The 15,740-nt window shown below is 42.4% G+C and overlaps 1 protein-coding gene across 1 annotated transcript; it reads right to left on the bottom strand.

Moving 5' to 3' along the window:
* Positions 1 to 5,046: 5,046 nt before the first annotated feature.
* On the bottom strand, positions 5,047 to 15,088 carry LOC117460634 (ER membrane protein complex subunit 2-like). The gene is made up of 4 exons (XM_034102189.1): positions 14,951 to 15,088; positions 14,574 to 14,684; positions 12,902 to 13,006; positions 5,047 to 5,649 (listed from the first exon to the last, which is right to left on the bottom strand). Exons 1-4 carry the CDS (start codon positions 15,086 to 15,088, stop codon positions 5,563 to 5,565), a joined length of 441 nt encoding a protein of 146 aa, XP_033958080.1. The 3' UTR covers positions 5,047 to 5,562.
* Positions 15,089 to 15,740: the final 652 nt, after the last annotated feature.

Here is a 15,740-nt window from a genome sequence, read left to right as displayed (position 1 = left end):
CCCTGGAAGCACATCAACAGCTACAGACGATTGTGAATGTTGTAAATGGAGTTCTGAATGGCAACTGATTTATGATTTTATGAAAGTTATCTTCTCACATCTCTCATCTACATGTCAGGTATTATTTGACTGATCAATCACCACCGGCCCAACCCTGCTTCTCCTTTCCCAGGAAAAAAAATGGAGTGTGTCAGGCCACCCCTGCTTGTAGCCAAAACACTATTTCATCACCAAGTCCGGTTTTGTGGCTGGACAGGGCTGGATTTAGCGCTGCATGCCTCATCCATCTTTAGTGCTCCAGCCTCTCCCCCTAAAACAGACAGAGATGGATGAGCTCAGGCTGGAGCGTGGCCCTCCCTTTCTACCCACTCCCTCACCTTGGGAATCTTCCCCAGTGCTTCAATCCTGCTCCCCCCTCTGTCTTGCAGACCTGTACTTGTTCCCTTACAGTTCCTACGCCCCCTACTTATATTCAAATCATCTTTTCTTCAACCTCCACAATGATCCCGAAAAACAAATGTTGTTCCTCTTACCTCTGCAGCCTATTCTTCTGTCCTTTTTTGCCAACCAGGATCTCCAACTGAATTCAAAAAGACAATGCAAGTGTTTGGGAAGTAGTCAGAAAAAGACTGGTTTGAGCCCCTAAAGGGACAAAAAAAAGAGTCGGGATAACGGGTTAGTTAACATGAGAAACTAACCCGTTATCCCGACTTTTTTTTTTCTCTCTTTTTTTTCCCTTTTCCATGTCCCTTTAGGGCAGCGTTTCTCAAAGTGTGTCTCAAAGAGATGTGATAGGTGGGTCGCGAAAAAAAAAAATTATTTAAAAAAAAAAAAAACTTTTTTTACATTTTTTTTCTCACATTTATTTATTATTTATACACTGGTGGAATATCATATTGAAAAGGATATTGCATTGTGTTTGTTACTTTCGTTGCAGTTGTATGTCTTAAGTGTAATTTGGCATGCTTTTATTTTGAAGGCAAGTTTACGCTGTTGACAGTTGTTGTTGCTATGGAAACAAGAAACGTTTCACAGCGGGCGGAACTTGACATAAAGTCCGCGATAATAAATCCCACCCATTTAGAGGCAAGATATGATTGGTCAATTGTACTGTCATTTGACATTACTCTCGTGCAGTTACTATAGCTGGCCCTCTGTGAATTCATAGCTGGACGTCCAATCAGCTCCTGTCTTCACAGACTCGCAGAGAGGAGCTTCTTTCATTTAACCCTTCACATTCAAACAGAAACTGAATAGGCAGATTCAAAGGATTTATTTCTTTGGAAATGTTATTTTAAATACAATTTAATCAAGTTATTTTTGGTAAAACTATTGACAAATATTCCCTTTCATCTGAGTGTTGAGAGCTGTATCCATAAATTCATGTTGGGCTCAAAGTAGGGCTGCTCGATTATGGCAAAAATCATAATCTTGATTATTTGGGTCAATAATTGATATCACGATTCAAAATCGTTTTATTTCGATTATGTTGTTTTCATAATCGTTGCAAGCCAAAATCGTAATTGCGATTAAAATACGATTTAATTGAGCAGCCCTAGCTCAAAGTGCACCAGATTGATGCATTCAACTTCAACATTTAAAAAAAATCTTCCTGGGGGTGCATGCCCCCGGACCCTCGAGGATGTGACGTCCACCACCAAATAAAGCAGGTTAAAATAATTAAATTGCATACATTTTATTTTAGTAAACACTGAAAACGGGTCCCACAGACCCAAACAGCACTCAAAGGTTAAAGGTAGCATATAATAATGTTAAAATGTGCTAAATATATACACTGCAAAAAAACAAAAAAGAGGAGTAAAAGTAGCTCACGACTTGTTTTATTTTTTGAAAGTAACCCTCATCCTAAAAAAAGTTGGAGACCCCTGTTATAGAACGATACATTTGACAATTTTAAGCTTGGCCTACCATTTTATTGGAGCGATGAGGAACAGGTGGGGCTTGAAAAGGCCCACCTGTTCAAAGTGGGGAATGACAGAAAAAGTTTGAGAACCACTGGTTTAGGGGCTCCGTAGGTACGCATGTTGGTCTACACGTCAGTTTTCTATGGTAGGTTAACATTGGCGGCCTAAGGAAGATTTTCAGACAGGAGGAATCGGGTCGATCGGAATACCCAAATTGTTTGAAATGTGGCAATAAGCTTTTGCCGGTATAAGGAAAAACATTTATGGCACAAAACATTAACATTTCAGTGCCTTTAAATGGATATAGGGCTTTGTAATGGGACACCAAATCTCGGTTAAGTCAAATTATGGAGAATCGGATTTGAATTATACTGAACAAGTTAGGTGACAGTTTGTCATAGTTGGCTGCCACATGTAACATGTTGACAGTTTGTTGCGTTCTTAATTCACAATCAATTCACAATCATGCGAGACAAACGGTCTTCTTTAAGAATTCTAGGTAAGACAGAATGAGTAATAGATCTTCTCTCAGTGCTAGCCTTGGACACTTTTTGATAAAGCTTATAGTTAGGGTTGATTAGATTCAGCCCCTAGTTTTGCTGCTATAGGCTTAGACTGTCGGGGGACACCTTACTTCTTCCTTCTCTCTGTCTGTACCGATGTACATGTGTTCATGTTCCAAATAACCCAGCTTCCCCCAAATTTCTTTTTGGTGTCTATTTATGCCGGGATCCTGAGTCGTGGCTGATCCTGTTGCTGTGGTCCTGGGTCGCGGGCCCTGGATCCTGAGTCGTGGCTGTGCCTATTGCTGTGGTCCTGGATCCTGAATCCTGGATCCTGAGCGCTGCATCCTGAGTCCTGGACTTCGAGTCGTGGCTGAACCCGTCACTGTGTTCCTGCCTGACTCATCATACTACTTCCCTGATGGCTCCCACAGGATTGTTGACATCCTCGTGGATTCATCTTCTTATTATAGACACATGCATTTCTAAACATTTGGTCTACCTATGTTGTAAATGTATTATCTTTTCTATGTACACACGGCATCTATTGCACGTCAGTCCGTCCTGGGAGAGGGATCCCTCCTCTGTTGCTCTCCCTGAGGTTTCTCCCATGTTCCCCTTTAAACTGTGGGGTTTTCTCCGGAAGTTTTTCCTTGTACGATGTGAGGGTCTAAGGACAGAGGGTGTCGTATTGTCATACTGATATTCTGTACACACTGTGAAGACCACTGAGACAAATGTAACATTTGTGATATTGGGCTATATAAATAAACATTGATTGATTGATTGAGTTAGAAATCACCGTCCTCACCCCTACTTTTGATGAATAGGCTGATTAGGCACGGCTCTATCCCTGTGTAAACTCATCATCCCAGAGCTCATCCTGTTGGGCTAACCTGGCCATTGCAGAGCAGCCGAGGACAAGCAAACCCTCTCCAGGAGCTAATCTCCTGGGGAATCCAGGATTATGGGCAGCACTAATAGCGAATCCCCTACAAACACCAAAGCTGAGCCGGCAGCTTAGCAGGGTTAGAGGGTTTTCTCCTCGCCTTCCACTGTCTTTTGGACTCTGCTGTACAGGTATGGACTGCTGAGGTTCATGAGCTCTGAATCTCTTGAACAAAGGTTGAACAAGATTGTCATGACCTGGAGGTGTTGTAAACGGGAGATTATAAGTGATGCTGGGACAAAGGCTAATTTTCCCGACTCTACAAGGATATATTTCGATAGCACAGCTGAAATGTATCAACATTCATGACTCGTAACAAGCTTTTTTTCAGAAAACAGTTTCAGACAGGCTATGAATTACATTACAAAGCAGTAAAATTAGATGTTTAATTTATGACCGCTTACTTTCAGGTGCATGCTGTCACTCATTAAAAGTTTACCCAGAGTTCTTCATCCAGACTACAGATGGCACTATTGCCTCAGTATGGCTGGTACTGGATACCAATATCTCATGATGATTGACAACCTTTATTTCCGCTGAATGACCTTAGCCAGTACGGAGATGTTTGCATGGAGGCAACAACTAAGATGAATCACTGCTTCAGATCAAACAGCGTCCACCCTGCAACTCTTCAAAAAGAGCTTCTTTTAGCCTCAGCCCTTTTCCTGTAAAAATAACTCACGTCAGTTTATGCTCAAACGTCCCCCTGGCTTTCATTGGTTCCGCCAGATTGGTGAGGCAACTCAAACGCAGACACATTCATCCACTGACCAAGTGGTATTAAAAAAACTCCAGCTTTCCACACTCCCAGGCTTCTGAGCTGGTGACCTCTCTCAATTAAGAAGCGGTCCAAAAAAAAAAAAAAAAAGTAAGAGCATTAACCGAACACTCAAGATTTCCATCAGCCCGAGAGTGATGAGACAGTTACCGCTTAATAAACAAAAAAAGAAATGGAAGTAACAGCTGACCCGGCACGGGTGAGTGACAGCTTTAGATGGTCATTTGGATCAACTCTGATTCCACAATTGCACCGAGGTCTAACAGCAGAGGAAACCAGGCTGCTTTCTTCCCTGCCTGTCATGAAAGTTCCCAGATTCATGAGTGTAATTTGCTTTTTCTTTCCAACTTGTGGCGTGTTAATTACTGGCAGCGTTCTCCGAGGCTCTCTAAACTGAAATGACAGAGGTGTTCTTTAGTGTGCTGAAGTTGGTTCAGCTGATGTCCATGGTAATTGAATAGCAGGATTTTGCAGATGGAAATCCCGAGAGTAGCTTTTTTTTATGTTACTGTTGTTACCAATTCTTCCATCATTATGACGCTCTTCCTGGTCCAGCATATTTATAGCAGGTTCAAATATGTAAATGTCACTGCACGGTGACTTTTTGGATGCATGGAGATCCTGCTACAAACTCTACCTGACTTCATTTTTTTTGTTAAACTGTACACAAATACAATGTATGTGCATAGTATCCTATTTTATGTATATTTTTTATTTAGAATGTAAATATTATATATGCTGTTAATTAAAAAATGTTGATCTATATTTTCTACTGTTATATACATTTTAACTCGTACAATACTTTCTTAACATGCTGCTGTAGCAACACAATTTTCCAATTTGAGATCGATAAGGCATTTCTAATCTAATCAAAGAGACATTCAGAAAATGTATTGGCAATCATTTCTACTTTTATTAAGACATTTTATTAGATTAGACAAAACAAGTTTTATTAGATAAAGATGTTTCATTTACAGATATCTCAGGAAACAGTAAAGGACCTCAGTGCAGACAGGTGGGACTCCACATTGTCTTCATAAATAGCTTTTACTGTACAGCTTCTTACACATGGTCACGTAGTTTAAAAACCTTGATGTGATTACATCAGTTAAGAGATAGAACCTAAAAGAAAACATGGGATGGGGATGGAAAATTACAGAGTTAATACTAAGTATAGCTTGTTTAAATAAATTGGAGTACTTGGAATTTGCTGTTCCAGATGCGTGGGGGAAATTGTTGCACTTGAGGGAAACAAATGTCTTCCATTGTCCGTGTCAAGTCCAATCAATTACAGATACATACTAAAAAGGAATAGAAGAAGAAAAGAGAGAAAGATCCGGTGGTGGTCACATTGCAAGGCTATTCAAGTTGCCGTGTTGCTCCGAGTCTGGGCAGGAGGAAGGGCGTCTAGGACATGGTGATCTGCATGGACTCCAGCATCTCCTCCACCGTCTTCATGGAGCATTTGTTCTCCTTGGTCCCACGACCAGCCATCTGCGTGTCAGAGAAAAAGTAAAAAAAAGAGAGACAGAAGTGAGGGGAGAAGAGAACATTGGCTCATTAGGTTCCGCCGCCAACAAAACGAAAAAGGCCAAACACATTTGAAAGCAGCATTACTTGTTAACCTCATCCACCCTCTGCTGCAGTGGTCATTAAATAGCATTGATAAACGGGTAAAGAGAAACGATAGCCAGATTTCTCCTCAACGGTTCCATAAGAGCCACTTTGTGATCGCTCAGAATCAGGATGCCCACATGATTAGTCCACTTCCATGGCCTCTAGTACAGGAGTACATAACACTGAGCTCTAATTTCTGCACTGTGTCCACGGGGTTTGCACAGGAAGTGCCGCAAATTATAATCCACAAGCACATCCAGGATTACTCATGCATGCACGTACAGGCACACACACTTCTTCCCAATTAAACTTTGCAAAGGACGAAGCATCGCCTCGAAAAATACCGAAGAGGAAGACAACTTCCTTAACCTTGGGCAGGGGACCAGGGGTGGAATAAAGGGTCAGTGTAATTAGCCTCGCTTCATCCACATTTATAGATAGAAATAAATCTTGACGCGATGATTCTAAAATAAGATGAAAAGTATTTTTAACAGTAAATCTAGATACCAGTAAGAGAATGAGATTTAAAGTGCCCTATTATGCTCATTTTCATATTTGTATTGTGTGCCTCTACTGGGACATGTCTCCATGCTGCAGCACCTCTTTTCACCCTCAGTCTGAAAACAGAGCCCAGTCTGATCTGATTGGTTAGCTGGCCGGCTCGGTTGTGATTTGTCAACCTCTTAGAGACATCCCGCCCCTGAGCCTATGATTTACAATGTGCAGCGAATAGAAGCGAGAGTACTACATAGTGATGTCACTATGTTAAGGAAGTAAACAAAGAAGTCTACCATGGCGTTTCAGACGGCAGCAGAGAGTGGCCTGGATTGCAATGTTTGATATTTATTAAATATTAAAACATTAAGTCTGAGACCATTTGGCTTTCTTGCTAAACCTTTTTGTGGAACAACACATTAAAACTGACACCTCTCAATGCCATGTTCAACATAAAGAAATGCTTTGAATGCTGTGAGGCTTTTTCTCATCCAACATTTGACCTGGCTTCAAACAGGAGCTAGCTGTAGCCTAAACCTAGCCTATTTCCATGGCTAACATTTTTTCCTTCCTCTTTTGCCAAACTCCATCTTAAGACAGTTGGCTAAGGTGTGCAATTGGCTACGAAGTTTCCAAGTGTGACTCATTCTCCTTGAGTTAGGGTGTGTGTGTGTGTGTGTGTGTGTGTGTGTGTGTGTGTGTGTGTGTGTGTGTGTGTGTGTGTGTGTGTGTGTGTGTGTGTGTGTGTGTGTGTGTGTGTGTGTGTGTGGCCTAGCATTACTATACTTGTGGGGACCTAAATCTGTTTACGCAGTCACGTGTGGGGACTGGCTTCCCTTATGGGGACAAATTGGTTATGTGTGTTGGTTATGGTTAAGGTTAGGATAAGTCTCCAGGAAATGCATGTAAGTCAATGCAATGTCCCCTGAAGTGATGTATACATGGTGTGTGTGTGTGTGTGTGTGTGTGTGTGTGTGTGTGTGTGTGTGTGTGTGTGTGTGTGTGTGTGTGTGTGTGTGTGTGTGTGTGTGTGTGTGTGTGTGTGTGTGTGTGTGTGTGTGTGTGTGTGTGTGTGTGTGTGTGTGTGTGTGTGTGTGTGTGTGTGTGTGTGTGTGTGTGTGTGTGTGTGTGTGTGTGTGTGTGTGGTAGCTATAATGATCAGTGCATTTCATTGCCTTGCTGCCCTAATGTGCCATTCCCCCAAGCCCCGGTAGTCAATTATCTCCTTTGCTTGAGGTGAGAGAAGCATATTAGCTCCTGCCCTGCTCTACAGCGGTGGAGGCAGAGCACACACTCCGGATCTATTTAGAGTGTCTCATAATAGAGTCCCGGCGCATCGGGGAGCCTTTGGTCCGTGACGGAGGAGCTAATCGGGGAATCTGTTGCGAGAGTTAGGGCAGGGCTGCTTTGAAGCCCCCCTTGTACCTCCAAGCAGGGGTGGAAGAAGTACTAAGATGTTTTTCTTAAGTTAAAGAGGAAATACTTAGGTCCTAAACACTACATTACAAGTAAAAGTGCTGAAGCTGAATTCAAAAGTGTACTTCAGTAAAAGAACAAATGTACTAATCAGAATCAGATTTTGAATACTTTATTTGTCCTGGGGGTGATAAGGTTTAATGGAAGTTGCACCATCGTAGAATGCTCTGTCTTTTAACCTCTTTCCTTATGTCCCTTGATCCTCCTTAGCAACGGTCATCTTATCCTTAGCAGCGGTGTGTTATCGATTATTAACAACCTCTGAATGTCCAAATGTACCAATCAGAATTGAGCATTCAACAAAGCCGTGTAAAAATGTAAAAAATATGTCGGGGAAGAAACCAATATGTGACCTGCTCCATCGAAATCAGTCGCATTAACCCGAAGACACATTTTTAGTTGTATACACTGCTGGAAAGAGGAGATTCCTAGTTTTCTAATGATATCAGGATTGTTGTTGTACTCCAAATATTAAGCGAAATATGTCACATTATATAATGACTGTCACCGAGTCATCATTTTGAGAAAAAGGCCTTTAAAGTTTCCTCTTCTCTGGAACCCATCGATCTGATTGATTATCAGCGGAGCAAATGATCAAAATAGTACGGAGGGAAGATATTTTGGTTTGGATTATTGGTCTGGGGGAAGCTTGCGAGTGTGTGTGTTTATTTTTGCGTTTGTGTGTATTGTGTTTGTTTCCCGGGGAAAACACTCACGGGAAACACCGGCTGTTGTTGTGCCTGCTGTGACGTTAAATTACTCTGTTCTCCGCTTGTAATTATGCCGAAGCTTCAAAGCTGTATTTATCATCTGAATTTGCCGAAACAAGTTTAATATTCTCAAAGCCAAGACTTTGTTTATTTGAAATCAGATGAAAACAAACTGTAACGGACCCTGCCGTGTTATCTATGATTACTATACGCCTTACATTAATAATTTCAGCAGCGGGAGGGGAAGCGGTGCTGCGGAACAGCAGAGTGGCGAGGGAGAGCTGTCTTCTTCCCTTTACAAGCTTCAAAAATGTATTTATCGTGTGATTTTGGAAATAAAAGTTTCATATTCTGAAAGCCAAGACTTTGTTTATTTAAAATCAAACAAAACACCCGAACCCCGAACAACTATTTTTTTAAGCAAATCCACGTTTATTTTAAAATGAGCCGATGCGACTTCCAACTGATTTCGATAGAGCGGGTCACATATGATATTTCCTGTTGAAGTGTAATGGATTAGAAGTATGAAATAGCATTAAATGGAAATAGGCAAGTACACGTCAAAATAATACTTAAATTGGTACTTAGTTACACTGCCACTGCCTCCGAGCCCCACATCTACAGCTCCTTAACATGTCAACCGACCCCGCCGAGGTAATTACGTTTCTCTTGTTGTAAATGAGCCTCAGTGGGTCGTGACCTCTCGCTGACGTCTGCTCCCACTTGCACTCACCTGCCCACCTTTTTTCTCACACTGAGGTATGACAATCACTAGGTACCGGGGCCCTAATAAAAGTGGACGACTGACACGAGTGACGTTTAAAAAAAAAAAAAAAAAAAGGGGCCATTAATCAGCGTGCACAAGCACCCAGTGGCCTGCAGCTGTGTAACAGAGGCCTCACACCGCGTGCCGCTCCTTTTTAAAAAGATCTCAGAAGTCGGGAGGCGGTGAGGCAACCTTACACCTCGTCATTCAACTCGTCTCGCACAGGGAACAAAAAAAGAAAAACGTCTACAAGTGCTAGACTTGCATACACACTCAGGGCACGACATAATCATTACCTGGCAACTACAGGGACGATTCTTTCAGCATTGGATTTGTCAAATGTTCTAGTTAAACATCAATTCAGGCCAATTCCACTCAACAGAAATTAGCTTAACTTTGGGGCATTTTTTAGAGCACTACTAGACAAGATAGAGGGACAGTTTCAATCATTGGATTTTTCTTCTTCCATAAAATGAGGTTGTAGAGGAGGGCAGAAGCTCACACTCCCTGGAGGACAAAGGTGTGACTGACTGAGGTGTCTCATTATCATCACAGAGGGGGTGGGGGAAAACCGCACTCAGTCAGGACTTTTAAAAACTTCGTCCACTGATCTCTGAGTGGAGCTGAATTATTTCAGTCTGTCCTCATAACTCCACTGAAACGTCTTGCCTCTGTGCCACAACAGCATGACGTACACAACAATATATTGTCCCTATTCTGCTGCTATAAAACCTACATTTCCCTACGGAGAACCATAAAGGTTTATCTTCTTGTTGATCACATTCTCATCCAAACAAACACACATGTTAACAGAATGACAACATCAAGATCAACCAAAATGCTTCCTGTCGTGTCCATACATCGTGGGATAAGTCGATAACTTCATAATTGAGAACTGCCTACATATCAGCTTCATAGTTTAAACTAAATGAGTCTTGTAAATCCATTTAGAGGTGTAATAAGGATGAATAACTCAACTCAATACTTTTTGGTCAAAATATATTATTTTTCATATATAATATTGTCTGTACGTGTTTATCGACAGCTGAAATGTATGTCCATAAAGCTATTAGCACGAAGAATCTCCTGAACTGAAGACAGACTTGTGATTCCTGTCTGTGGGAAAATCTTCTGCCACCCCTCTCTGGCAATAACGACAAATATCTAGCAAGGAACGCATGTGCTCCACTACTGCTCATGCTACTGTCAAAACCCTGAGTCCCATTGAGTAATGTTACAATGTGTCCATTTCCAAGCTTTTTTGATGTACTTATATAAAGCCTGTCAACTGCCGGTAATGGATTCATAACCAGAGTCAGAGTTAGAGTTAGAATCAGACATTTTAGACTAATAAGTGCAACATGTGGCCAGAAAAGAAGGTTAATTGAAGGACAGTGTCAGTGCCATGGATTATGTTACACTTCAGATTTGTGGACGCGGCTGAGTTCCATTCGAGTATGATTTTCGTTCTTCACACTTTGTTTCTCTGCTTCCTTTGAGCCACAGATTTACGCTGGAAAATTTAGCAGTTTGAGATTTTTATCTTGCTCCCTGTCGGGATGAAAGACATTCTGAGACAGCGAGGTGAGGTCAGCGAGTGTACGGATCAAAGTGTGAGAACTCCACATCAATCGAGGCATTTGATGGACTGTTATTGTTGACCAAAGCGCCTATGCGTTTTTCAATCTATCAAGGAGATCCATATCGTAGGAAGTGTTAACCTGATTTAAAACCCCACGGCAGTTATTACATGTTAAATCAAGCCTACAGGAACGAGTAAAAGCTCGTAGTTCTCCCATGAAACTTCTCCAGCAGCCGCTCACCGTGACACATGCACACTTTTTTTCCGATTGAGCCCTCATACTTGTCTGAGTGCTCGACATGTGAAACGTGTCCCTTCGTGTGGTGAGACGAGGACTTAGAGGCTCAGCGGGGAGCCCCTCTCGCTCAAAAGGAGCCACACATGCTGAGCGAGGAACCGCTTATTACATGTTTAACTGTCGTGCCCGAATAAGCAACACATATGGCCCAAGTGATGATTTTTTTTTTTTTAAATATGCTTTTGGGTTGCTATGACAACAGCATAAATCGTTTTAGTGATACCATGTGAGCGGCTCCTCACTTTTTCCCCTTGCCTTTGCATTGCGTACATGTGCGAATACTAATGTAGGCACACACAGAGTTCCATCATTTATCTCCCATTTTTGGACAACTTCAAAACAGCCATCATTTTTACAGAACATTTTTCTAGCACAAATGGATTTATTGGCCATTAAGATTTTATTTTAGGGACAGTAATTCAAATATCATCCCAGATGAATTGATTTACTCTACAGATGAATACATTAAAAGTAATCTTATGGATATCACAATGAAACTTCCCCACATTGTGACAATTATTGTTTGTATGCTCACTTTTGGCACATTTGGAGAACTGTTAAAGGGGCCCTATTGTGCTTTTCCCTTCCCTGCAGTGTGTCATATTGTTTTTGTAAATGGTCTGCAAAGGCTAAGATTCAAAAGTCCCACCCCTGCCTGAAACGCCTCACATAATGACATCACAATGTAACACCCTCACTTCTATTGGCAAGGTAGTGAGAACAAATTAGCATTTTTTGAACGTTAACGCATGTAAACATGTTACAGGAGAGGCACAAAATACAAATATGAACTTGGGGGGGAAAAGCATAATAAGGCCCCTTTAGCAACAAATAGTAGTTGTGCTTAGTGCGATTTGGATATTGTGCTCGTCTGTAGTGCAATATTGATACCAAATGTATTAAATGTCCATCCCTATTTCTAAGTTTATTAATATCATTGCCTGGAAGAATGAAGAGTGAGCATAAAATGGCCTCTTTAAGACGCAAATAGACAGATTTTGTAATAAAAAAAACACCTAAATGTGTATTTTAGATGTTTTCTTTCCTCTGGTCTGAAAGAAAATGGAAACTAAATGGTCTTAATGATAACTGTATATCTAGTTAACACATGCTGCAACTGGAGAAATAGAACTCAAATCTACAATTAGGCTTGTGAATATGCCGGGGACTTCCAAGTTTCAGCTTAATGGCTCTTGAGGGTCACTGAACTTCGCATTGAGAACCGCTGAACTATACAACTTTCTGCTACAGTTTAGTGCGATTGTGGTCCTGGGAGAGTCAGCCTGTGGCTCATCTGCGAGGCCGGGGTGTGGAATAAAGTTTTAGCAGACGCTGTGGCCTTAAATCAACACATTAACAGTAAATGTACCCAGACATGGGGAAAGACACTGGGGTTGTTATTACAAAACACTGCCCATCAAAAAAAGGCCTTCTCCGGGGCTGCTGTGCGTTCAGGGGTCATTTGGTGGTGCTGATGGATATTTATATGCTATGCAAATGAGGGGATTTCTGGATATTGTGCGTGAATAGCGTATGAAAGCTAAAACAAAACAAAAATCCTAAGAAATATGATTTGGGGTTAGAAGTCCAGCTTTGGTGAATGTGGCTCAGGGGGGCAATGGGCCCAACCCTAACCCGTTCATTGGTTGTGCTGTTCGATCCCAGCCCTGGCAGTCAAAATGCCAATGTTTCCAATAGCAAAATGTGACATGTTTGACAGTAGACGAGCGAGACACTACCAATGACGATAGTGGCAAGAATAACATAATAGTAAAGGCAGGGACAATTGTTACATGACTCACCTTATATGCCCTGTTTATTTGAGTGGCAGCCCAGGCGGCGTATTTCATATTGTCCTTCTTCACCTTGGCACTAACTTTTGGACTAGCAGCGATGTGACTTGAAGACTAGAGGAAAAAACAGAAGAAAAAAACACACATGAAGAAGAAGCAAAAAGAAGGAAAAGGGGGTGTTTCTTATATCAAAACTTGGCGAAACAGCAACAAAAAGCGTAATTGAGATGAATGGTCAACCACGTTTACCATCCACCACTCATTGTGGCAGAAAAAACGAAGAGAGAGAAAACAGACCTTGGCCTGATGACACGGGAGAAATCATTTATGGGGAGGGGAAAAAGTGAGTGTTTTAATGCTTCGTACGTAAATTGTCACTTAACAGGGGCCTAATTTCTCCAACACCATCGATTCATCGCGATGAAAGGATCTTGATGTTGAAGGGGAAAAAAGTGGCGCGCAGCGAGAGGAGCGCTGTGTGAATCACGGTCTTTGCCTGCCTCGACAGCTCCCCTCCGAACCACAAATCCCATGTCTTTCCCATGTTCCTTCCATCATCTCCACACAGCAAACCCCAGAGGGCTTACCCTGCATGCACTTCAAAGCCCTCCGCTGAAACTTTAACTACAAACCAATCAACCTAGACCTGGGCTTCTGTATTTTTTTTAGTAAGCATCAGTTGTTTTCTTACCAACCCTAATTTAGATCATGTCGTCCTAGACAGGCTATCCTGTTATGGAGGGGAATCCCCACGCAAATGTTGTGAGTAACTCACCCACAACCCGAGTGTGGTCAGTGCTACCAGGTCTGAAATGACTCAGTTGGTGAAAGTTTCCTGTCCTTTTGCTAAACTTCGTGCACCTGTCACGATCTGGACCACCGAGACCCGTTGACAATCTGCACAGTGACTGATAAGAAAAAAGGAAAAACTCCCAGCTGAAGTCTCCATTAAAAGACCCGAGTGTCAGTTGATGACTTGTCAGGAAGCCGTACAGGGACCTGCTTTGTGTCCAGACGAGCGTGAGAGTTAACAGAAGTCTCCATTTTAACCCTGCATCTTCGTAGCGGTTTTGGGCTTTCACGAGGTGTTTGGACTATTTGAAGAATCCCAGTGCCGTTTTGAGGAAAAACACTGGAGCTCTCTGTGTTCGACCTGCTTCCCCCTTTCCACCTTTTTTTCCCTGTGCCGCTTCGTTTATGTTTTTATGTCAAGTCTCAATTACGTATGATGCATTGGCACCAGCAGACAACATCCTGTTTAAACAAATATGTAGATGAAAAGGGGCGAAACTACAATCGTACTGGCACCTGGTCGGGTAATTTTCCTGTGACAAAATGCTTGCAGCGGTTGTTCTGCTCTTTTCTTTTATAACTCTGTGACTTCTTTATTTATTTAAGTCATACACGTTAAAAAAAAATAATTCTCACCGAAGGGGTATTATTACTAAAAAATAAAGGGCTCCAGAGGGGCAGACTTTTCCGATGCTGGAGTTCACCGTCTGAGTCAGCAGTGACCTGTCTGAGAGCCCCCTTTTTTTTCACTCCCCCCGAAAACACACTTACACACACAGTGAGTACAGTGGTGCTTGACACACTCAGTGGCCAGCCTCAACCTTGACAAACCACAGGGTTTTCTTCTCCCTTTCTCTCCCACTTTCTCTTCATGCAAAGCAGTACTCACCATGTACAGACCAAACAATGCCCTCATGTTTCTGTTGTTCAGCCTCAGCGCCTGGGCGAAATACTTTCTGGACAGCTCCAGGTTTTCCAGCCCCCCCTGAGTGTATTTCACCTGTGTGAGGAGACGGAGGACGAGGCATTAAACACAGCCAATAAGCTGTGCAAAGGGGCAGTTCGAGGAATGACAGCATGACATCTGAATAAGCAATGCATAACGACCCTGTGTAAACACACGTCCTTTCAGCAGCCTTTATTCCCAGTGACGTTAAGTGCGCGTCTCTCCGTTTTTACAGAGAGGCGCCATTGACAGAAGGTTAACATTTATTCCACAGTTTGCCCCCCATGCTCGATGACGGACATCCAGGCGGCTGTACCTACCTCAGCGTACTGCTCACAGTACAAGTGATTGTGAGGATTGGTCATCATCAGCTCCTCCAGGCAAAACGCGGCTTTTCCATAGCTGCGGACACGACAAGGAAAACAGTAAGGCGATTGATACAGCTGTGCATATATCATCCTTTAGCTTGCTCAACTGTGAAGCACAACATCCATGCCCAATAAATTCACAGGATAAATCTTAGTTTTAAAACTATGCGTGGTACGGGTCGGTTTGAAGCCTATGTTGTGGAGATAAACGTGCCGTTATGTTTATTTACGAGCTTACCGTAAAGGTTACTCAGTCCAGACAGCTGGAAAAGGTAAAAGCCTATCTGCTGTGGTGATTTTTCCTCCTTTGGGGACACTGAGGATCAATCTGGTGCGTCTGTGTGTTTTTTTAGCTATAATGTGTAGTTAACTACCTTCCTGAGGTCAGCACTACAGTAAGAGCTGGCACACTGTGCCTATACTCAGATGAGATCACTTCTCAGCAGCAGACTGCTGAGCTGTTGACCTCACACTAATGTTCTGCCACTCCACTTCTAATACACCATTTCCCCCTCACAGGCCCAGGCCAAGACGCACTCAGATACTGTATATCACTGAACACAAAGCCATAAAACGTCTGTACGCCAAACTAAACAGAAGCCAGTGGACACAGTAGCAGACCTACCAACAGACACTTCTCTGGCTGTCATCAGCAGATCCTGGAAATTAAAAGGTATCATTTGGATTTTTTAAACTGCATGACCTGGATCATCAGCACGTCCCCAGCTTGGATAAACAGATG

The sequence above is a fragment of the Pseudochaenichthys georgianus genome, chromosome 16 (assembly GCF_902827115.2).
Source record: "Pseudochaenichthys georgianus chromosome 16, fPseGeo1.2, whole genome shotgun sequence".
Lineage (NCBI taxonomy): Eukaryota > Metazoa > Chordata > Actinopteri > Perciformes > Channichthyidae > Pseudochaenichthys > Pseudochaenichthys georgianus.
The sequence above is the reverse complement of the archived record's forward strand: the minus strand, read 5'-3'. Positions and strand labels throughout refer to the sequence as shown.